Source organism: Phascolarctos cinereus, unplaced genomic scaffold, assembly GCF_003287225.1.
Source record: "Phascolarctos cinereus isolate Bilbo 61053 unplaced genomic scaffold, phaCin_HiC Scaffold_3;HRSCAF=262, whole genome shotgun sequence".
NCBI lineage: Eukaryota > Metazoa > Chordata > Mammalia > Diprotodontia > Phascolarctidae > Phascolarctos > Phascolarctos cinereus.
Genome location: NW_027555736.1, coordinates 7,457,219 through 7,481,543, shown reverse-complemented (window position 1 = coordinate 7,481,543; position 24,325 = coordinate 7,457,219). Strand labels below are relative to the sequence as shown.

Below are 24,325 nucleotides of genomic sequence, written 5' to 3'. Positions count from 1 at the left end.
AGCAGCCCAGGAGGAGCAGCTGCGGGGGGAGAAGGGAGGAGAGGCCAGTCAGAGTGATAGGACAGGAGGACAGTCCCCCCTCTCTTTCCATTCTCCAGCCCTGTTGGCTAACAGTGAATAAAGGGGTTCACAGTCTCCTGGGACACATGAAAAGACAGTTATCTTCCTTAAGTAAAAGGAGATGAGATGAGGATCACTGTTAAAGTTCAGCACACAGCTCACAAGGCAGTGCAGTGCAGTGGTTAGAGAGCCAACCTTAGGGTTAGGTGCCACCTGTGACCCACCCTGGCAGTGTGACCCTAACCAAATCCTTAATGTCTCAGTGTCCATCCAACGCTCCAAGTTACAGAATACTCATTGGTCTGCATTGGTAGAGAGAGTTTCCATACCAGAAACTCCTCACACTCATGAAATCACGAGTAATAATAATGGTAGCAGCCTGAGCAGAAGCTGACCATTTATAGAATGCCTGGAATTTGTCAAAGGGACTGAAATCAGCTGTGAACAGCCCTTTGGAGACTTCCTTCCTCCAGGCGTGGGCAGACACATCCTTCACGTTGTCCTTGCATGGGCTTGCTCCTGCAACAAAGAAGCGAATTTCAGGACACCGCCACTATCATTAATTTCCCTGCCCACAAGCACCCAATAGTCGGGGCTCAGTGCTGGGATGAGGTGACAGCGAGCTGGTTGACAGCATTATCTCCTTGCGATCTGTGAAAACAGACATTTGGCAGAAGCCTCTGGGTGCCCCCACTATCAGTGACTGCCGGTGCTTCACTTTAATGGGCAGTGACTTAATTCTCGTTAGAGAATGCCCTCTGTTTGGAGAAGGCAGGAGGCATTGTGTTCTGGACGGGAAATTAATTGTGAACAAGGAGACTAACAGAAGGCAGTCCCCTTGGGAATCTTTGGGAGGGGAAAAGCCACAGGGAGCAATTCTCAGAGAAAGGATTGTACTGGCAGCCAGGCAGCCCCTGATGGAGGCTGAGGTTTCTGAGGCACAGTCAGCCAGGTCCAGGTGCCAATAACAGGGCTCTGAGTGATGGGCACAGAGGGCCAGGCTCCAGGCCAGACTTGTTGCTTGCCTCAGGATTCTTGACATTGACTGAAGGTGTGGCTACAGGCTCCCCCCCCGCCCCCAGATCCAGAATCATTCCATACAACGAGTAGAAATGAGATCACGTCTCTTTTCAAATCCTGCTAAACCTCCTTCAGCATCGTTCTCAAGCTAGGTTAGAAGGAACAAGTTGTTTTTGGTTTGGCCCAAACATTATTGCTACATCATAAGCCTAGAAGGTAAACATCTGGTCAGTGCAAAAACATAAGGGGAAAACGTGAAAATGAGGTAGAAATGAAAAGTGGGCTTCAGCCCATCTACTGTTGGAAGAGCTATCCTGCCGCCTGCTTTAGGGGAGATAGCCTACACAGAATCACAACAGGACCTCTTCTCGTCTCTCCCTTCTGAAGTCCCTTCATTCACTCCCCATCATTTATCCAGCTGGGGCTGTCACCTGCACCCTGCCCAAAGTGTGCCTTTTCCAGAGGGCCCCTTCCTTGTTCTCTCTCCATGTGGTGTTCAGGCTCCCAGGGAGGTTTCTGTTTCTTCCCCTGTCATCCCTTGCTCTCACCAGGAGACCAGCTCATCTCCTTCTGTCCCATAGTACAAAATAGACCCCAAGGATTTATAAAGTCATTTTGATGGAGGAAAAGGCCAGTTGTAGGACGGAATTGTCCTGATGCCTCCCCTTCATCTCTAACAAGGCAGTACTGTCGGGTTTTGCAAACCTTAAAGCGCTGTAGGAAGCTGAGCTGTTGTTCTGAAAGGATAATGGAGGTGGGTCCAAGTCCTTGGCTCTACAGGCCAGCCTGGCACGCTGGAGCCAAGCTGGTCATCCATAGCTCCTTCTGCTAAACCAGAGCCCTTGACAGGCCCCCTCTTTCCTGCTCTGATGCCTGAGTCTGTGTCAACAAGGACAAGGAGGTCATTTTTAACCAACTTTTGGTGTCAGGAAGACCTGTATTCCAGTCCTGTGTCCTGCACAGACAGGCTATGTGACTGTGGACCAGTCATTTCACTTGTCAGTGCTCTAAGCCAATTCTAAGTTAGAGAGAAAGTGGCCTCCTCCCCAATCTGTCTTTCACACAGCTGACAATCCAAAAATCAGTGAACATTAATAAGCATCTACTAAGTGCCAGGCATTGTACTGTGCACGTGGATATTTCTTTCTTTTTTTGGGGGGGGGGTAAACAGCATTTTATTTTTTCCGATTACAAGATAATTTTCAACATTCTTTTTTTTATAAGATTTTTAATTCCAAATTTTCTCCCTCCCCTCTCCCCAAGACAGCAAACAATCTGACATAGGTTTACACATGCAATCATGTTAAACATATTTCCACATTAATCAGCACCTTGATATTTCTTTTCTTTTTTTTCTTTTTTTTTTAAGGCAGTTGGGGTTAAATGACTTGCCCAGGGTCACATAGCTAGTAAGTGTCAAGTGTTTAGTCTGAGGCCAGATTTAAACTCAGGTCCTCCTGACTTCAGGGCCGGTGCTCTATCCACTGCGCCACCTAGCTGTCCCCGCACCTTGATATTTCTAAAGCACAAATCTGACCAGGTCAGACCCCCTTTTAAGAGCATTCATTTGCTCTGGGATAACATGAGAGTCCTTAGCTTGGCATTGAAGCCTGTCACAGTCTGGCTCAAGTCCATCTTTGCAGATTTCATATACATTATTTCACCCTTCCTCACTGTCCATCACAGGCAAACTGGCCTACAGCTGATCCCTGCCCTGGGCATCCATGCCCAACCTGGGTAAGAATCTTGAGCTTCCTTCAGGGCTCAGCTCAGGCATCTCCACCCACTGGAAGCCTCTCCTAACTGCCAGCTCCTAACTCTTAGGACTCCCTCTCCCAAATCCAGTTACACCCGAGTAAATGTTGGAACACCCCCAGTGGAACATGACTGACTCAATCTGTCTCCTTAGTGCCTAACACTGCATACAGTAAACACTTTATGTGTGCTTGTGGAAGGATCTCATTCACTCTAACTCCCTTCTGTCCTTCACCAGGTGGCCTCATTGTTCATCAAGGTGACACATTTTAGGAACTTCTAGTATACCTGTACTACTCAAAAGTGGGTCTCTGTGGCCAAAGAGCTGACTGACCACCTAAGAAGGAGTCAGCCTGAAGGGATGAGTCTCTCAGCACTTTCAGCATTCCAAAGCCAAAAGAAATGATTTTAATTAGCCTAATTAGTGCCTCCTCCAGCTAACAGCAATAGTCAAGGGTAGACTGGGTATGCCCTTTGGGGGCCTATATACAGAGAAAAATTAAAAACCACTCCAGTATCCTCAGATGGCAGATGGCATGAAGAAAGTGAGTTTGGGGATAACTTCTTCCCTCCATTCTCCATTGCTCTGTTCTGTGAATTAGGCACCACTCACTTATGCTAGCCAGGAAGGACAATTTTATGCCTAATCCAGAATGAGGAGGTTGTGCATGTCCTGAGTAACCCACGATCAAAAGCATTTTAAAACTGGAAATCCTCATTCCTCCTTGCTTGATCAAATCATTTTTTTTTAGATTTTTTTAGAGCTGAAAGAGACTTTAGAGGTGGGTGCATTGAAGCCTCTGAATTTGCAGGCCAGAAAACTGAGGCCTCTGGTGTGGAAATGACCTGCCCAAAGTCACACTATTGGGGCATGCCCCCTGGCATTCAGACATTTCCTGCCCTTCCTCCCATGGCCCAAGGCATTGTGGCTGTGCCAATCCAACTTGGGTCAGTACCAGGAAGGGGAAGCAAGCCAAGGCTCACACTCCTTTCTGTGCCCTCCTGGCCAACCTCCTTTCAACACATGGTTCCCATCTTAGCTTCCAGGCTCTATCCCTGGGACCAGAGGTAAGATCCCTGCTTTCAGGGCTACTGATGTGGCCCCCAAAGCTTCAGAGGGAAAGTCCACTTTCCAGTCCCCTGCATTACATGTGTTTCAAAGCATTCATGATTAGCACACTATAAGAGAAAGAGGCTTTACCATGGGTTCAAATCCCACCCTTGCCACTTCCTACTTATCAGAGCCAGGGAAGGTTCGTCACCTTCGTGGACCTCAGTTTGTTGATCTGTAAAATGAGGGGGTTATCCTCCTCCAGCGGCCTGTGAGGTCCTCTCTAACTTTGGGTCTGGGATTCCAGGATCTTACTGGTGTGGGTGCCAAGTAGAAGCCGCATGAGATTTCAAATGGGAAGACTTGGTTTCAAATCCTGACCATGTCCCTCATGACCTTCAGCAAGCAATGGCTGAACCTGCTTTGAGTCTCAGTTTCCTCATTTGTAAAATGAGAGGGGTGGGCTGGGTAGCCTCTAAGGTCCCTTCCAGCCTGGATCCACAAGCAGGTCCTTCCCCCAGTGCAGATAGTGCCTCCTTCCACTTCTTTTAACCTGGGTCAGTCTTGTGCAGGTCTTTCTGCGGATCCTTCCCAGAGGCTCCTGTGGTGCACAAAGGGCCTGCCTCGGTTTCCTCTGATATCTTGTAGACAATAGTGTGTGAATAGCTCAGACTGCCCATGTGTTTGCTTTCCCCTCTCTCCCTCCTACTGTCTGACCAATCTGCTTATTTCTGAACAGGTACGGCATGTCCTTGGTGACAGTTTTTAGGCCAGGATGTGACTGTAAGTCCTCACTGGGGAGGTGCTGCAGCCCACGCCCACCCATTCTGCCACTCTCTGTGGCCCCTCAAAACGGCAGCAGTTTCAGTCTTGCTGAGAACAAGGGCCTCATGAACTATAGCTGTTGAGGATTTCTGGGAGAGGGCTGGTGTTTTGTTTAATGCTGGTGTTAAAAAACTGGGCTGCCAAGTACGAGGGAGGCCTGTGGTCTAGAGGGCACCTGGGCTGTAGCAGAGGAGTTTCATTCCTGGATATCTTGTGATACTTTAGGAAGCAAGTCACCTGCTCATGGGCTCCTGGGGCCCATTTCCTACAGTGACACAAGATTCAGAATTAGTGCCTTCCAGCAGCCCTACAAAACAGGAGAAAACCACCTAGAGATGAATGAACGAGTTGTTAACATCATTAATAATAATAATAATGATAGCTACTGTGTGTATAGCTCCTTAAGGTTTACAAAGTGATTTACACATGTTATCTCATTTGAAAACAACATGTGTTAAGAGATTACTTGTGCTAAGCAAAAGGGAACTGCTTGCCCTCAGAGAGTTGGCCTTCTGGAGACAGTGCACACAGAGGAGCAGTGGCCTGGGAAAGGTGTTTGGGTCTGGTGGAAGTTGCAGGGATGCAGCCTGAGGGGCACACCTGGCAGTCAGTCATCTGTCAAATGAGCAGTGATTGGCCATGGTACTGAAGCTTCTGGCTCTTCCCTCTAAGCAGAGTCTGAGCCTGGTGCAAATGGCGGGTGTCCTCTCTCCAGAAAGGTGATTCAGCACCCTGGAGAAAGGCAAGGAAATAAGCCCTGACAGGAAGCCTTCCCTGATTCCCCTGTGACATTTAGAGACAGAATTTCTGGGTGATTAACCATTTTATTAATAAAGCTAGTGTATGAACAATAATGAGTCAGTGACACTCTTGAATGCCAAAGAACAATCATAGTGGTGGGCTCACAACTATATGCCCTTGGAAGGGTGGGTGCTTCTGAGGGTGACAATCAAATCTGATTGGTTAACAATTAATGAGAGAGAATGAATATTACAATGAGAGGTGGGCATATGCTAATGAGGGGGACTGGAGGATGTAACTTTGATTATATCATTTACTTCTTAAATTACCCAGCTTTGGGCAATAACAAATTCTACTCCAACCCTCCATTTTAACTCTGTGTACATCTCTCATTGTTAAGTGTGCTTCTTGCAAACAAAATAGTGTTGGATTCTGATTTTTAATCCATTCTGCTGTCCATTTTCATTTTATGGGAAAGTTCATCTCATTCACATTCAAAGTTAAAATTACTATTTGTGACTTTCCCTCCATCTTATTTTTACACGCTATTTTCCTTCAAAGCCTCTCTTTTTACCCTTTCCTGGTTACTTTATCTTCTCCCGTTACCCTCCTGTTCCTTATTTTACCCACCCCTCTAAGAGTCCCGTATCTTCTCCTCCCCATCCTCCTAATCTTTATATACTCTTCTAAAAGTCCTTTCCCCACCCTGTCCCCAAATTTTCTCACCTGTCCACAAGTTCAGAGGATGTAGATCTACACTCCTCCACGTTGTTTCCTCTTAACCCAGATGAGAGAAAGGTTCCAACATTACCAGCCCTCTACTCCCACCAGTTTCCTCTGTATTAGTTCTTCCTTTCACACCTGATTTTTGTGAGATAATTTCTCCTTTTAAACCTTTTCCTACCCAATTTTGTTTTTTAGAATCACCCCATCCTACACAACTCAGCTTGAGCAATCTAATTAAAGAATTCATTCCCACCCAAACCTGTGTGCAATGGCTTCCCTACCTGGGTGGAGTCTGAACAAGATTGGAGACAAAGTTAATTAGATCTCATTATCAGCATGTCCTTCAGAGACTGAATAACTTACCAGCTTCTGAAAAAAAAATCCTGGTCCTAATTTAATAATTGATTATTAATATGAGGGAGAAATAACCATTTCTTTCACCCCAGTTACTAGTCCCTGAGGAATTATTCTGTGTTTACTTTGTATGTGTGCAATTTGTATTTATTCACCCATGGAGATAATTTGTGCAAAATACTCTGCAAACCTTCAAGTACTATAGGAATGCTAGTAATCGTGATTATAAAATGAGACATGATGTAATGTCTTATCGTGTAATTTAACATAACGATGTAATACCTAACATGACATAATGATGTGATATGATGGGTATTATATTACATATAATATAACATCATATATCATATTTTGATGTATGTAATAGACAATGTGATATATACTGTACCATACTGTCCAATATAATATCTCATTCCTCAGCCCGTAATAATTCTAGTACTTTCCCACTTTTAATTATCTCCTGTGTCTCTGTAGCTTGTTTTGTAAATATTGGTTTCACCTTGACTCCCCCGTGGAATTGTAAGCTCCTTGAGGGCAGGGACTATCTCTTGCCTCTTTTTGTAGCTGCTTCATTTAGCACAGTGCCTGGCACATAGTGTATGCTTAATCACTGCTTATTGAACGTTGTTATGTTATAATCATACAATAATTATAATAATTGTCATTAGCTTGATTGTTCTTGCTCAATTGAATGGGAGACCCCTGAGGGTAAGAACTTTTTCTTTGCTTTGTATCACTAGCTTCTGGCACCTAGGAAAACCTGACAAATGTTTGTCTGAGGAAGGAAAGGCAGAGAGTATTCAAATTGTTTAATTTGAAAACAATTGCACATCGCTGTGGATGAGGTTTGGCAAGACTCTCTACCTAGTGCTTTTTTCCTCTCCTGCCAGAAGGGCGGTGAGCGCAGCAGTGCTCAAAGTAGGTGCTGAGGAAGCATGTGGGGAATGAAATTGGATTAAACTGAGTTGTAGAGACCACGGAGAATCTGTCTGCAGAAGAACTGACGATCCGAGGCTTGGGAATGAGGGAGTCCTAGGAGCTCGGAGGTGCTCAGCAGCCTCCCTGGCGCCCTGGCTCGCAGCAGTTGGGATTTCTCATTTCCAATGGCAGAGACACCATATTTCGACAGCCCAATTTACAGGATGATTTCCCCATAATGTGGTATCACTCGCACCTTAGGGAGCCATCCTCCATTTGCGAGTGAGGCACAATAAAGACGCCTCCTCTTTACACTTGGTAGCCAGGAAAGCATCCCAGTGGATCTGGGACCTCACAGCCACCTCTGAGTACTAAGGGAACATCTTTCTTTTCTCTTTTGCCTTGGAAAGCCCAGAGTTGCCCAGAGACTGCGTGGAGCACCCTGAGAGCAAGCTCTGCTACCCCCATGGCCCCTCACAGCCGTGATGCAGACTTGCCTTCTCTCCTTTGCCCCAGACTGTCAGGCTGTAGTCCAGACAATCTCTTCTCCCCTGGGCTGAAAGACATGGGCGGCTCCACCTGGCCGGATCTCGGGGAGAGCAGTCTCAGCTTCAGGTTCCGCAGCCTGCTTTATTCTGCGGTGTCTATACCTCCTCCGACGCCATCACTTCGCCAACGTTCTCAGCCAATGAGATTTATTGCTCTGAATTTGCCGTACTGCAGAGTCTTGCTCAGCGAGAACAATGGATTTTTCATCACCCAGGGATTTCCTAATTCACTGGATTGTGTATGCTTTGGAGTTTGTATTAAGAATAAAGAACACATCAGAAAGTATCTGCCTGTGCATCCATCCAACAATACCCGTGCAGAATCTCCCTGGCTGGCAGGCTAGCTTCAGCCCAGCCTAGGACGCATTTAGAGTGCCCCCCTCAAATAAAGACCGTCCTTGAGGGGATCTGTCCCCGGTGGAGCTCGAGGCACCCCGAGGATCCCCCCCCCAGGCCCTCTGCTGATGAGACTCCACGTTTCCCCATTATTCATCCATTCCTATGACAAGGCTGAATGGTGCAGAAGGGGCAAACCCTGGGCCTGAAATCAGGAGGGATCCAGGTTTGAGACTCAGCTCTGACACTTACTGCCTGTGTGACCAGGGACAGATCACTCGGAGTCCCCGACTCCCGGTTTCTTTATCTAAAAAATGGGGATAATAAGCAGCAAGGCTCAAATAAGATCATGTATGCACATTTCAAATGACCATAGGAATGTCGGTTATTTTTATTTGAGAAGTTATCGTCCGGTCCTTTTTAAATGTACAAATGAAGGTGTTAGCTGGGATTTCTCTGACCCTATGAAGTTAGCAAAGCACTTTAGATACGTCACTATAACACTGAGAGATGCGTACCATAATGTCATATTATTGGTTCTCTTTTACAGATGAGGAAACCGAGGCTCACAGAAATGAAATGTCTTGTCAGGGCTCACACAGTAAGAGGTAGGATTGGAACCCAGTTCTCTGTTGACCCCGGGGCTTCCGTTCTCTGGGCCTCAGTTTCCTCATCTGTAAAATGAGAGGGAGGCCCCTTCCAGTTCTAAATCTGTGACCCTATTACCCTCCCTGCCTACATTTTTTCAAACAAGACTCCAAATGAAAAAGCCCTCACAGCTGCAGAACACGCGATCCTTCTGTCCTCCAAAAATAACCCAGTTGCTATTTATCCAGCAAATGACATTTACAGATGCTGTTTCATCAGCTGCTTTTATTTTATTTTGTTGATTTGTCCCGATTAAGATGAATGGTGCTTAATTATCGCTGCTGAGAAGCCGTTTACCCTTGGCGAGTCTAAAGCTCGAGCCTTTGGAGTTATAGTGCTAACTCTCTCCATCTCTGCCTCCATCTGAAGTGTCCTTTGGGAGTTCCTCCTCGCACCCCACGTGTGAGAAGCTCCTTCCTCCCCGGCTTTCATCAGGCAGTCATTCTCTCCCGTTGGAGGGGAGGGATGGAGGGTCATTGCCCTCCACACTTTCATCCAAGGGATGTAGGAGTTGCTGTGGCCAAGCCCAGCTCCAACCAGCCTGCGATTGTTCAGTTTTCAATGACAGCATCTACACCTTAGAAATCGGCAGGGCCTGATTTATCGTTCTGTTAATTGTCTAGACTTATGAAAGTCTTAATACTGCCGAGTAAGCAGGAAAGTGTGTCTGCATACATTTTTTTTTTCCTGGAGCCAGGTTGTAAAACATTTACAGCACAGCCCTGGTTGGGACTTCCTAACATGCTGGTGATCTTCCTTGAATGCTTGTATGACCCCTAGGTGGCAAAGAACAGGACACGATGGGATGCCCATCAACTGGGGATTGGCCAAACAAACAATGATCTATCAGTGTGATGCCATACTGTTTTTCTGTAAGAAATGATGAAGGGGATGGTTTCAGAGAAACCTGGGGAAACTCTTAGGAACCGGTAAAGAATGAAGGAAACAGAACCAGGAGAACCATTTCTACAATGACAATAATGTCGTAAAGATGAACAAGTCTGAAAGAATTAGGTTCTCTGATCAGTGGAATGACCAGAGCATTCCAGAAGACTGGCAGTGAAGGGGGACAATGGACTGAGGTTGTAGAATGAGACATATGTGTCTGTTTATGTATATGTGTATGTACCTATATAATAGGTATGTGTGTATGTGTGTGTGTGTGTGTGTATAATAGAATATCCTTAATAAAGGTGATGGAACTCCCCAGGGATTTGTCTGTGCAATGTTGTGTCTATGAAGGGCCATAGGAGTCCTGTTCATGAAAGTCTTTAAAAGCAGAACAGAGGATTTTCTATTTTATCCTGGAGGTAATAGGGAGCCACTGAGGTTATTACACTTCTGTCCTTAGACCCCAAGGAGAACGGTTTAAAGCTTGCCTGTCTAGGGTCTCCCCCAAAGGGGCAGAGTAGAAAGGTCCTCAAATGGACTACGTAGATGAGGTGTGGGATGGGCATTTATTTCCTACAAACAAAAGGTCTCCCAAGGTCGTGTTGGCAGAGAGATAGAACAGGATCTGTTAACTTTTAACCACAGTTATATTCAGCAAACATTGACAATGACTTGAGTAAGCAGCTGTTGGCACGTGTTACACCCTTAAACCCTGGAATGTGAAAGTCTGTACGCCTGCCCAGTGGGCACTGGGATGTTTCACCTTGACTCTCTGCAGTCCAGAGGCGGGGGTGGGTCCCGCCTCTTGGCCCGGGGTGGTCATCTTCTCTACTGTGGAAACTCCCTTGCTCCCTGTCAGTTACCTCCAAACTGGGCGGGTCCATCTTGAGATCATAATTTACTTACCTGCTTTCAGGCAGAGAAGCAAGGTTCATCTGGTTGAGTCCTTGTTCCAGCTGCCACCTAGAAGGGGTTGCCATCTGCTTGGTGGAAGAAAGTTGACCAACCTCCCGCCCCCACCCCTCCTCCTGCAAGAGGCATGAGCGTGCTCTGAGGCCAAGAAGGGGAAGAAGAATCTGAGGCCAGGCCACTCCCTTTCAAAGGCCCAGAGTCGCTGGCTCTTCCTACTCAATGGTCAGTAAAGGGATAACAGTGTCATCCTCAGAGGCCTTCAGTGCTGAGTAGCGCTTAGCTATGGATAAGCAAGCCCAGGGCTTTGCCATCCCCAGAGCATCCTAGTGCTGAGCTAACTCATACAGTTGGCCAGAGAACCTGTGTTAATACTCTCACACATGCACATCCATGTACATGCACACACATAGTGAAATATAGATACATGCATACATGCTACACATATAACCCTGGGAATTGTTCCTCCTAGGAACAGCAATATGGACTGTCCTTCCAAGGGATGGCCACTGATGAAAGCAGAAATATGTTTTGATGAATAGCAAGTTTAGTCAATGGAGGAGGGAGGAGATCTTTACCAAAATTTTAAGCCAAAGCTATATTTGAAGAGGGAAACAAACGCATCAAAGATTGGTAGACCACAAGGTTACAATGAGGGATGAGTCAGTCTGGCAGGAGACACCAGACAAAAAGCAGTCTGAGTAAGCAAGTTGCCTCGAACCCACTATGCTCTGGACTAAGGCTCTTTTAAGACCCAGCAGAGACAACTCCACTAAAGGGTTGGTACGATTTGTTTTTAAAGAGACTCTTTGGGTTTATTTTGAAATTTAATTTGATTTTTCAATTAACAAGCATTTTTCTCTCTCCCTTACACTTCCAATTTAAAAGAAAAAAGAAAAGGAAAACTCTTATAGCCAACAGGTACAATGATTCCCACACTGGCCAACTCCAAAATGTGCCTCATTCTGCACCCGGAGTCTTCTGGGAAGAGGTAGTTAGCATAGGTCATCATCAGTCCTCTGGAATCATAATTTATGGTTGTGTTGATCAGGGTTCTGAAGTCTTCCCAAGTTGTTTTTCCCATCATTTTTACATTTTTTATACTTTTCCCCTATAATGTTGTCTTCATATACAAGGTTCTGTTACCTCTGCTCACTTTGCTCTGTATCAGTTCATACAAGTTTTCCTAGTTTTCTTTGAAACTGTTCATTCATATACCATAATTTGTTTAGCCATTCCCCAATAGGGAAAGCACTCCCTAGTTTCCAGCTTTTTGCAGCTATGAAAAAAGCTGCTAAGAGTATTTGTGTAAATATGGCTCCTTTCCCTCTTGCTTTCATCTCTTTTTGGTATACAAATGTTGATGGATTGATATATGCCTAGTAGTCATAATGCCAGGTCTAGGGGTAAGAAGAGATGAGTGACTTTTGGGGGCATAGTCTAGGCCATGTCCAAAACTGCTGGACTGAACGTTCGTTCACAGTTCCAGCAATACCAAGTCAAGGTACCTGTTTTCCCACAGCCCCTCCAGCAATTATTATTTTCCAATTTGTCATTATGGGCAATCTGCTGGGCTTGAGGGAGGACCAACGAGTTAGTTGGTCAGTCAGTAAACATTTACTGAACACCTACTATGTGCTGGGTGCTGTACTAAGCACCCCTTGGGGGGATCCAAAGAAAGGTAAAAGAGAGTCTCTGCTCTGGAGGAGCTCACAGACCACTGGGGGAGACAAGATAAAAATAACCATGTACAAACAAGCCACATACAAGATAAATTGGAAATAACCCGCAGAGGGAAGGCACTAGAATTCAGAGCATGGATGCTGTCTCTCAGAATGTGCAGACAATGGAGGGCTCACCAGGGGGTAGCCGTGGGCCCCTGGGCTGTGGCTTTTCTTCCCGGGAGCCTCCAGAACCATCCTTTTTAGACCCTAAAAGGACTTTCTTAGCCCACAGCACTTGGATGAGAAGGACTGGAAGCGTCTGCTCCTGGGATAAGGAAGCCAGAGAAGGTGTGAGGTAGGGGAGAAATAAGTGATGAGACCAGTTCTGAGACCGAGGACTCGGGGCATCCTTTGGGGAGTGGGACAGAATTGGGTCTCGCTCCTGGGCCTCGGTGCCCTCTCTTCCTCTGGGCATTCTCCCAGGCTGTGCGCTGCACTCTGTGCTGTGTCTTGCCTGCTTGGCTGGATTGTTGATAATATGCCAGCTGAGAGCAGAGCTCACTTCATTCCTTTTCTTTGTATTCCTAGTGCCAGGCAGTCATTGGTACATAGTAGGTGCCTAATAAATGCTTGTTGCCTGATAGATGCTTGACTCTTTCACACGTACAAAAACATGAGCTGAGTAAAGTCTACTCATCTTCCCTGTCAGTGCACTGCTCCCCAGCAGTGACCTGGTGGATAGATGGATAGGTTTGGAAGGGCGGGGAGGGAAGTGTTTCCCACCACCCATCTGACTCCTAGTGCCTCATCTCCTCATGTCGTCTCAGCAACATCCCCCCTCCTTTTATGAGAACATTTGTAGGATACCTCGGGTGGGGACCCAGGTATTCCAGCGCCAGATGCTCCCACCATCCTGTCTTTGCATCTAAAGCTTGAGGCTGACCGTGGGGTCTGACGAATGCTGAGACAGGCAGAGCCTTCCATGGGGGAGTGGGGCAGGTTATCGGCTTGTCGCCCCAAGCTTCTGCCAGAATTACTCAGCACGTCCTTCAGGAACGAGGTTGTCGGCTTCCCAAGAACGATCACCGATTCCTCTAAGGGGCCGAGTCTGAGCTACTTAACAAACGGTCTGATTAGCTGCTGAAGTGAGCCTACTCCTGTCCACAGCCAGAGTGACCTTGGAGGGACGGTGTGAGAGGCTTTTGGGATCACAATAACTGACACATCCAGCCTACAGCACCACCCACCTACATCCTCTCATTGGAGCCGCACACATGCTTCTGGACATAGGCAGGTGAGCAAACTGGGGTGATTTAGCCCAGGCCAAACTGAGCTTGGAAACATCAGAGGTAGAAGGTGGATGCAAAGGCAGCCTGGGGGTGCCACAGAGTTCAAGACCTGAGTTCGAATCCAGCCTCAGACACAGCTGTGTGACCCAGGACAAGTCATTTAACGGCTGTCTGCCTCAGTTTCCTCATCTGTAAAATGGGGATCATAATAGCACCTGCCTTTCAGAATTGTTTTGAGGATGAATGAGATAATGTTTGTGAAGTGCTTAGCACAAGCACCCTGCACATAGTTAGTGGTTATTCCCTTTTCTCTCCCCTCTCCTCCTTCCCTGGCCAGCACTGACTTCACTAGCACTCATAGCCGGCTTAGCTCCTTTTTAGTCGGTGGTTGTAACTAGCTCCAAACATCATCCCTACCCCAGGCTTCCAGGTCCCACCTGCCTGAAGCTGAGGGCTGCCAGGCACAGTGCAGGCTCCGCGGGCTTGGTGTTGGCCTCGCTCTGGTCTTTCATGTCAGATTTCTCTGCTGGCACTGAGTCTGCAAGGGATGGCCCTCGTGATGGGAGCCATCCACCTCCCTTTGGACTTTGGACATAACTTCATTGGATTCTCTCCTCCTCTTCCCTCTGACATCTTCTCTCTTGGTCGTTTGGTTTGTAATCCAGGGACAAGACGTCCTCTGACTCAGACTGAGTGATGCTCACCACTTGGCCTCACCAGGCCTTAACAAGTCTTTTTGAGCTTCCCATCTAAGGGAGAGAGAAATTCAGGATGTTGGCCCAGCCCTCCCCTAGGTCAGCATCACCTCTGCTAGAGGAAAGGTTTTTCCCGAGCCCCTTCACACCCAGAATCATCAGCTCTCCTTCCATGCTGGGCAAGGACTTTGGGGGCAGAGAGTCAACTTGTCATAGTAAGGCAGTGAGAGGTCATGGCTAGCAGAAAGTGAACTATGTGACTGCGTGCTAGCTAATTCTGCATATGCCATTAGGGACTGTCAGAGGTAAAGGTTCATAGAAGGTTAGCCCCAGAAAGGAGCTGGGAGACCATCTAGTGCCACCACCCCCCATTTTACAAATGAGGCAAATGAGGTCTAACGTAAGTAAAGCTTCATAAGAATTAGGTCCTCCAAGAGGCAGATGGACTGCTTTGGGAAAGTAAGGAGTTACCCGTTGCTGGAGATCTTCAAGAAAAGGCTCTCTGACTTGTCAGGGATTCCACAAGGAGAGATGCTTGGGTTTGGAGAGCCATTGTGACTCCATGCTCTGGGTGCCGTACTTAGCAGAAGGGAGGCCTCATCCAGAACAAGGGCAGGATGTCGGCCGTGCTGCTGGGAGGTGCCTGCTCCTGATGGGGGACCCCAGCATGGCCTGCTTTGCTTACCCTTCATGGGAAGGGGGTGAATAACCAGGTGGAGGGTGCTGGACCCTCTGAGGTAGCCGGACTTTTCTGTTGTGGCCTTTCTGATGTGCCACCAGCTTTCCCAGAGAAAAACTCAAATCTGTCCCAAGAGGCAAGAGAAAGGAGGAAATGCACGGCTGTTGTCTCTGTCTTTAATGGGATGAGCAGGGTGCTAAGGATCGATGTGGACGCTGTGGGAAAAGAGCCCAGTGGAGCCGAGCCGAGTCTTCGGTCAGCAGAGAAACGCCAAGCTCACATTAAGCAGGAGGGCAGAAATCCATCTTGGCCACAGACGGCCATCCAGTAAACATCCTGGTTCATGTTCACAGCCAGAGCCCACCTTCGTCCCCTGGGGCTCAGCCTTCGAGTTCACTGTGGCAACCATTCAGATTGAGCATTTATAAATGTTTATAAAGGAAGCCTCCTTTGGTCGGAGATGCTCTCAGCCTCGAACCTTCTTTCCCAGGGACTGTGGATTTGCTCCGAGCAGCTCCTATCTCCCCTGCTGACTTCACTCCCTCCCCTTTGGCTTCCTTCCCAGAAGGTAGCGGCTTCCCCATGAAGCTGCCTTGCAGGCCAGGCCCAAAGAGGACAGTAGCTCCCAAGCTCATGTGGCCTCCGTGGGGGCGGCCCTTGTCAGATTTGGAGGCCCCTGAGGCAGGGCTTTTGAGTCATCCCCCCCGGGGAATACCGCTGGATGTGTTCAATTTGCTGTTTTAATGCACAGCTTTTCCCAGGTATCTCATATGTGAAAATCGTGAAAATCATGTCTGCCTGAGAGGCAGAGGCTGCAGCGGTAGCTTGGGATCAGTGTAACTGAAAGCCGTCCAACCGTGGAGAAGGTGACATTGGGCCATGCAAGGTCTTCCCCGCTGGCCTTCGAGCAGGGCTGGCTGGAGTCTGAGCCGTCATGGGTGTGAGAGAGGGGAACAGAGCAGCGCAGGGGACCAAGGGACCTGAGGGGTCCCTAGTCAAAGCTCCTCAGGATACAGATGAGGACACTGAGGCTGGCAATCCCTGCCCTGCCTGTCCCGGAGGGTTGTGCCAAAGCTCAGCAGAGGTAATGACTGCCATATAAATATTATTTTTATTTCCCTTGGAACCCACAGCTAGTGGCTCCAGTGTTCCAGGCTGCTGCTTCTTTTTCTGAGGTCCATCCTAGCCTCAATCCAATTCATAAACTTCATCCTTTATTATTCTCTTGTGGCTTCTCCATCCCAGCCAGACTGGTCTTCTTCCTGCTCGATATGTAATGGAGAATCCTCCTAGAGTCTAGGGCCAGGATCAGGGGAGCCTCAGTCTACCCCCCATATGCCCTGGGGTGATAGGAGCCCTGGGGGTCTTCGAGCCAGCACTGGGTGTCCACCTGTTGGGTCGGGGGTGACCAAGGAGGCGCTCTTTTGGTTCTGGTCATCCTGGCTGTCTCTGCTGTCTGGGATTCTCCCAGAAACACGCAGTCTTCCAGCCTAGGCCCTGGGCCTCCTGGCTTCTCACTTCTGAGGGCGTTGCTTTAATTCCCAGGATGTTTAGGCTTAGTTAGTAGTCTCACAGAGCAGATTCTTGCTCAGTCCAGCATGGGCTCAGTGAGCTCTGAGGTCCCTTTCATCCCCTTGGATGGCCTGGGGTCTGGGTTTGGGCTGTGTCCTTAAAAGTTGAGATACAAGGGGCTGAGACTCCCTCCTTCCTGGTGAATCCTCGGGGCTCCAGAAAAGGGGATCCCCCTCATCGCTGTGTGTTATACCAAGAGAAAGGGGAGGAATTCCCGGGACAGCCTGGGACCAGAAAACAGCATCTGCCTCCTCTGGATTCCCTCCCGGGTTTATAGAGGTGCAGAATGTCTGTCCCCAATTCTAAGTCTCTTAGCAGTAGCTTCCCAACTCCCCATCTTGGGCCAGCTCTGGCACCTCTGAGACCTTGGCCTGTGGCATTCCTAGAGCAGCCTCCTAAGCCCACCCCTCTGGTCTTCACTCTGAGTTTCTGGTTGAAGGCTGTGTGCATGCCTTAGGTGTGGGGAGGGTGGAAGAAGCCAAGATGCTGTTCTCCAGGAGTTTGGCCAGCAGGTGGCACTGCAGGGTCACCCACAGCCAACAGGTGGAAGAAGAGCCTGGGGATAAAGATGAATTCAAACATTTATTAAGCACTCACTGTATACTAGGCAGGTCATAAAAAAGTGATAGATGATCCTACCTCTTCCCATGAGATAATACGTGTAAAGTTCTTTGCAAACCTTGGAGCACTCGGAAAATGCTGCGGATGTGGAGATGAGTAAATCTGAGGCTTCAGGGTGGGGTGTAAAGGGCCTGTGCTCCAGGCCATGCTGTGGTGATCTGCCTGACCTCAGTTTTGTTCTGTAGAATGGGCGGATGATTGCTAAGGCCCCTCCCAGCCCCTCTGGGGCTTGGTTTGCTTCTCTACAAATGAAGGGAAAATCTCCAGGGTCCTTCCAGCTCTCAAACCTTGGTCCATTTGGAAGAGATTGACACCTGGGGGATCAGGGAAGACTTCACAGAAGAAGTGTGCAGAACAGCTTGTGCAAATACATGGCAGGTGGAGATGAAATGGGCTCAGGAACAGCTGACATCCCAGTTTGGCTGTAACAGGAGGGAAGGCTGCAAAGACAAGCCAGCGTCGGCCTTTGGGGCAGTAACTGCGGTCTGAGGGAGGGGTGCTTTGTTCTAGAGGCACTAGGGAGCCATGGTGGGAGGGGGAATGATGCCCTTAGAGCAGTGCCTCAGGGAGGCAGCTGTGCCAACGAGGCACCGGAGAGGCAGGAAGACCAAGTAGGAGACAGTTACAGTGGTCTAGGACAGGCAGCTAGGGGGCGCCATAGTGCACAGAGCGCTGGACCTGGGGTCAGGAAGACTCAGGAGTTCCAATCTGGCCTCAGACACTTACTCCACATACGTGGAGTGGGCTGCTTCAGGGGGCATAGACTCCCTCTTGTTGGAGAGCTGGGACCAAAGAGTGAGTAAGCAAGGGCCTTTTAGGTGTGCTTTAGAGGAGATTCCTGTTCTGGTGTATACTGGACGAGATGTGTTGAGGGGCCTTTCATCTGAGATTCTGTGAAAGATCTATGAAACTATTTTAGTCACTCCAAGGTTGAGCCTAGAGGCCCCAAGACTTCCATCAAACCTGAAAAGACCTCCCCAATCTTTCAGTAGAACATTCACCTCCTCACCCATCCACCCACCTGCCCACCCATCCATCCATCCATCCATCCATTCATCAACCCACCCATCCATACATCCTTCTAACCATCTATCTAATCATCCATCCACCCATACATCCATCTAATCATCCATCCATCTACCCACCCACTCACCCACCCATTCATCCATCCATCCATCCATCCATCCCATCCCTCTTTCATTCATTCTATATGTGCAGACATCCATCCATTCTCCTGTTTCTCCATCCATCCACCCACCCACTCATGCCTCCATCTCTCCCATTCAGTAATGTGATGAATTGTTCTTTCCTTGACCAACAAAAGGTACTCAGTGATTTGCCTAAATCCATATTTTTACCACAAGAACAGTTTTTTTAAGTCAATATATTTATGTGTTAAGTTGAAATTATTTTAACAATGTAATTGTACAGCTCAGTTCAAGTGCTTGGTTTAAAAACAAAACCAAACAGAACAGAGCAAAACATGCCTCTTTCTTACTCCTATTGGCCTTGAATGTCAGGGAGGAAAGGAAGGCATTCTTCCATCCCTGGGCCACTGAGAGCTCCAGTGCTCTCAGTGGGCCAGGCAGGGCTCTGTAGCATGGAGGGGCTGACCAGTCTCTTGGGGGCAGCTTGGTGGGCTCCCACGGTTCTTGCTGCCTACTAGCTGTGGGGCCTTGCGGGATCCCCTCCCTGGGGTGCCATTTCTTTTTCTACAGAATTAGGCTAATGAAGCTGGGCTCCCTCCCAGGGCTGTCCTCATTACTGATCCCCTGCATCTTCTGGGTTGCTTTGCAGATCCACGATGGACCCCACGGGCCAGCCCCTGCTGCTCAGTGTTAGCGTGGCCCTCACTGCCATTGCCGCCGAGGCTTCTATAAGCAACGAGACCACACCCTTGTATAATGAGACTACTACAAGTAAGTTCTCCCCTGTCCACTGGACCCTCCTTCTGCAGGGATGCCCCCAAGGGCAATTCTGTGTTCCCTTTTTTTCTTTTCTTTTTTTTTTTTGTGAGGCAGTTGAGGTTAAGTGACTTGCCCAGGGTCACACAGCTAATAAGTGTCAAGTGTTTGGTCTGAGGCCGGATTTGAACTCAGGTCCTCCTGACTCCAAGGCCGGTGCTGTATCACCTGTGCCACCTAGCTATCCGGTGTTCCCTTTCTAAGACCTTCAGGGGCGTCCTGCCCTTGGGTACAACCACAGGGAAAAGGTGAGTTATTTTCACAGTAGAAGGTGCCAGGCTCTGCAGCACTTCTTGGAGCAGAGGTAGTGTGTCCCAGAACAGTAGCCAGGGAGCATTAACTAAGAGTGGAGAGGTCATTCATTAACAGACCAGCTGCTTTTCAGAGTTTGTGGCTATGAAAGTCACATTAAAGCAAACAGGGCTTCCATACTGTTCTGGAGGAGAGCCCAGAGGGAGCCTGGGTAGTGAAGGCTCTGCCTCCCAGCAGTGGTGTTGCCCTGCTTTTCGTGGGGGAGGGGACATGATGGAATGGGGTCTCTGCAATCCATCCTCCACCCAGCTGCCCAAAGAATCCCCCTGAGGCCCAGGCTTTAAACCTTTACTGGCTCCCACAGATAAAACAGAGACTAGATATTCTGGGATTGAAGGCCTTGTACAGGCTGTTTCTAACCCACCTTCCACAGACCTGGGCTCGAATCCTGCCTGAGACAACAGCTCCAGTGACCTGGACAAGGCATTGAATCTCCCCCTCAGCCTCAGTTTCCTCATTTGTAATATGGGGAGGATAATAGCCCCTGTGTCCCAAGGTTGCTGTAACAATCAAATGAGATATTTATAAAGTGCTTTGCAAACCTTAAAGCACAATAGAAATGTTAGAGGTTATGATCCTATATTACTTCCTTTCATGAACTGATCATTCTGTCAGTCAATAAACATTATATTGAGCACCTACCATTTGCCAGGTACTGTGCTAAGGACTGGGGATACAAAAGAGGCAAAAGACAGGCCCTGCCCTCAAGGGGCTCACAGTCTACTGGGGGAGATATCACACAAACAAATATATGCAATCTACAGACAGGATAAATAGGGAAAAATTAACCGAGGGAATTAAGGGGGGGGCGGGAAGGCTTCCTGTAGGAGGTGGGATTTTGGTGGGGACTTAAAGGAAGCCAGGGAGGTCAGTGGTCAGAGAGGAGGAGGTACCTCCCAGGCCCAGGGACGGCTGGAGAGAATGTCCACAGCCACGAGATGAAGGTCTTATTCATGGACCAGCCAGGACGCCGGAGACACTGGATTTAGGAGTCTGTGTTGGGGAGTGAGGTGTGGACTGGGCAGGGAAGGGAGGGTGGGTACAGACTTCTACAGAGCACGACAGTGCTGAGGATGTGCTTACAAATATTGTCCCATTTGATCCTCACTATACTGGGAGTAAGGGCTGTTATCACTGCTTTACAAATGAGGAAACAGAAGCAAACAGAGATCAAGTGACTTGCCCAGGGTCCCCCAGCTAGTAAGTGTCTGAGGCTGGTTTTGAACTCAGGTCTGACTGCTGGGCTCTGACTATTGACTTCCCTGGCTAAACATGCGTCAGCTATCACAAAACCTCCCAGGAGCTGGGCAAGTGTGCCCTCCAGTGGTGGATGCAGAGCCATCCATAAAGGGAGATGCAGGTTTACTGTCATGCCCGTCCTGGAATGCGTGCTGTTCTCAGCTGGCATCTGCGCCTCGTCAGGGTAAGCAGCCCTGTCTGGACGACCTTCAGGCATGGGCAGCTCCCTCCCTCCACAGGTAACCCATCCCGCATCTCATCCTTAGGAGGCTTTCCCTCCCATGGAGCCTACATTCCCCTCTCAGCCCCTCAGCTTATCTTGCTCCTCGGCATTTTCTCTGGGACCCAACAGAACCAGGCAGGTGTGGCCTGATGTGGTGAAGAGGGTCCTGGGATTTTACAGATAACGGAGCCTGGGTCACACAGCTAACAAGGATGGGGCAGAGATGGGACTGGAGCAATAGCCCTTCTGCCTCCCAAGGCAGCACTCACTAGCCTCTGTAGCCTAACACCTGAGACCTGGAATCAGGAAATGTTGGGTTCCAGCCCTGCCTCGCAGGGGGCTTTGGACGAGTCCTTCATGCGCTCGTCCTCCTCTGTGAGATGGAACTGAGAATCAGGCTCACCTCCTGGGATAGTGGTGGGAACTGCAGAGACGGTGAACACGAAAGCACAGCCCAGAGGCCAGCCGTTACTGTTAGGGGGTGGCCAGGAGCGTACAGACCCCTGAGGTCCTGGGGGAGAGGGAGGGAAAGCCTTTCTCTCTTCTCTCCCATTCTGCTGACCTTTTGGGACACCTCCCAGTGAAGTTTCAATGGAGCCTTTTATCCCAGAAGAGAATGGAATTCTGCGATTCTGGGCTGGGGCTGGAGACCACGTCCAATCCAAGCCCCCAAAAGGAGTGTGAGCGTTACCCCTTTCCTCAAGGTCTGCCCAGGCTAGGACCAGCTGGTCCACCAGATGTTTCTGTAGCTTGAGCTATGAAGACTGAGGCTTTCTGTCTGGGGTAGCCAATGAAAAAAAGGCATAAAATCTTACCTGGCAACCAGGTAATAAGAAGATGACAGGAAGGAAGGAAGGAAAGAAGGAAGGAAGGAAGGAAGGAAGGAAGGAAGGAAGGAAGGAAGGAAGGAAGGAAGGAAGGAAGGAAGGAAGGAAGAGAGAGGAAGGGAGGGAGGAAGGAAGGGAGGAAGGGAGGGAGGAAGGAAGGGAGGGAGGGAGGAAGGGAGGAAAGAAAAGGGAGGGAAGAGAAGGAAGGAAGGAAGGAAGGAAGGAAGGAAGGAAGGAAGGAAGGAAAGAAAGAAACAAGAATTTATTAAGCACCTACTATGTACTAGTGGCTGGGCTAAGTGCTTTACAAAGATGATCTCGTTTGATCCTCACAACTATCCTGGGAGGTTTTACAGATGAGGAAACTGAGGCAGGCGGCGATTAAGTGACTTGCTTAGGGTCACACAACTAGGAAGTGTCTGAAGTCAGTCAAAGGCCCTGCAGCAAGTGAGTTAACCTGTGTCTTAGCCTGGCTTTTCTCATCTGTTAAGTGAGAGTTCTGGGCCAGGTGCTTCCGGCTCTTCATCTATGATATTATAATTACCACATTAACTAATGATTAAAACACTTCCAAGGGGGAGGAGGAAAAGATCAAAGCAGAGATTCGTCTTCTACTAGAATCGTGATGAACGTTAGATCTTAGAACTCATATTCAGCCCATTTTACTGATGAACAGACTTGGGCCCAGAATCATGGAGTGACTTTGTCCCTTGACTAATTGGTGGAGTCAGGACAGGGGAGAGCTGGTCAATGTTTAACAACTGGCTCTCTTTTTAAAAAATGTGCGTACAACAAACCTTCAAGTTTAATTTGCATTCGCATTTTCTCCATCACTTTCTTGAGTCCAATCAACAAAACAAAAAATCAAGCCCTGATTTGTGGGTTTGACAATTTCTGAGGTGTAAATGATCACAGTGGAAAATTTAACAACCGGCTTTCCCAAGCTGGTGTGGAGCTGGCTCCAGCACGCACCCTTAACAGGGTCCCCTAACACCCAGCACATGTTCTTTCCAATCCTCGGGTGCAGGGACCAATGAAATAGGGGAAGTTTCTTCAAATACATCTTCTGTCTTCCCCCCACCTCCTCTGATGAGAGGTTCGTGTCTGGATTTCAGCCAGATGCTTGACAGTCTCATGACATCCTTGTGAAGGAGCTGGCGGCACAGGTGTCAGGGGATGATCTCATTAGCAGATAGAACAGCCGGCCCCGAGGGCTGAGGGACCCAGGGGGAGGGAGGGGAAGTCCCTGGTGGGCCGCCATAGAGGAACGCTCGGCTGGTCAGAGGCCGGTGTCCAAGGCTGGGAACCCTCTCGGTGCCTCTGCGGATCATCTTCCCTGGGGTTCTCCACTTCTGAGCCTCAGTTTCCTCACTTGTAAAATAGTGTTAACAACACCTGTAGCAGCACCTACTTCAGGATGGTTTTGAATTTCAAATGAGATAATTTATGGGAAATTTTTTGCACCAAAGCACGGCGGATATTTCAGCTGATTTTATTCACTCCAGAAAGCAAAACCAGTGAGCAGACCCAGAGGTCTTAAGCTTTTTTTTTGCACCATGGATCCCTTTGGTAGTGAGGCTGGTTAAGCCTGGGTCTCCCTTCCGGGCACAAGAGTTGCATTTGTTTGTTTAATTCATAATTGAATAAAACGCTGCATTTCCTTGAGAGATTAGCGAAAATGATTCCCCACCTCACCCCCATCCAGGATGAGACCCCTTGCAACTTATCCACAGTCTGTGAACCCCAGGCTACAAACAAACATGGCTCAACATAAGAAAAACCTTGCTAATCAGTATCAGAGTAACTTCAGAATTGAAAGCCTGGCTGTCTGCAGTAATGAGATTCCCGTCACTGGAAGGAATTCAGAGGGTGGCTGCAGACAAGGAGTGGTAGAAAGTTGGAGAGCTGGCTTCCAAGGTGGCAGACAGCTCGAAGATGATCTGATCCTATGAGTGAAGCCTTCTCTGCCTCCTCGGGACCTCTGAACTCTCCGATGCTGGCGAGAATCCTGGAATCCCAGAAGGCAGGAGATGGGATCTCCCAGCCCAACTCCCTTGCCTAGAGGGCTGCGAGCTACCGAATGGCTGGCTCTGTTCTTATATGTATGTGTGGAGGGGCTTCCAGCCAGCAGGGCTCTAGCAGTGGGCTGAGACCTTCCAGCTAAGCCAGGATGGTCCCTGGTGGGGGTGCACACACACTCAGCTCTGCCACCCCTCTTCCCTAAGTCCTGACATGTCAGGGGAAGTCGTAGAAGAAGGGTTTGTTTACCAGTGTGACCTGTCGCTGGGGAAGCGGGGCCCATGCTCAGGATTAGCTTGAGAAGGACTCAGCCTTTCAGTGAGAGTGCCATGGGGCGGGGGGGGGGGGGGGGGGGGGTGAGCTCTCCCCTCCACCAAAGGGCCCTTGCAGTTTGTGTCTGCACCAGGTTTGTTCCTGAGGAGCCTGGATCCCTCACTTT

General features: G+C 48.7%; 1 protein-coding gene across 1 annotated transcript in view; it reads left to right on the top strand.

The window, feature by feature from the left end:
* The window catches only part of LOC110202209 (protein tyrosine phosphatase receptor type E), a 171,112-nt gene that overhangs the window by 96,585 nt on the left and 50,202 nt on the right, over positions 1–24,325 (top strand). Inside the window, 1 exon segment of the mRNA XM_078150689.1 lies at positions 19,100–19,221. Coding sequence (XP_078006815.1) covers positions 19,100–19,221 — 122 coding nt within the window.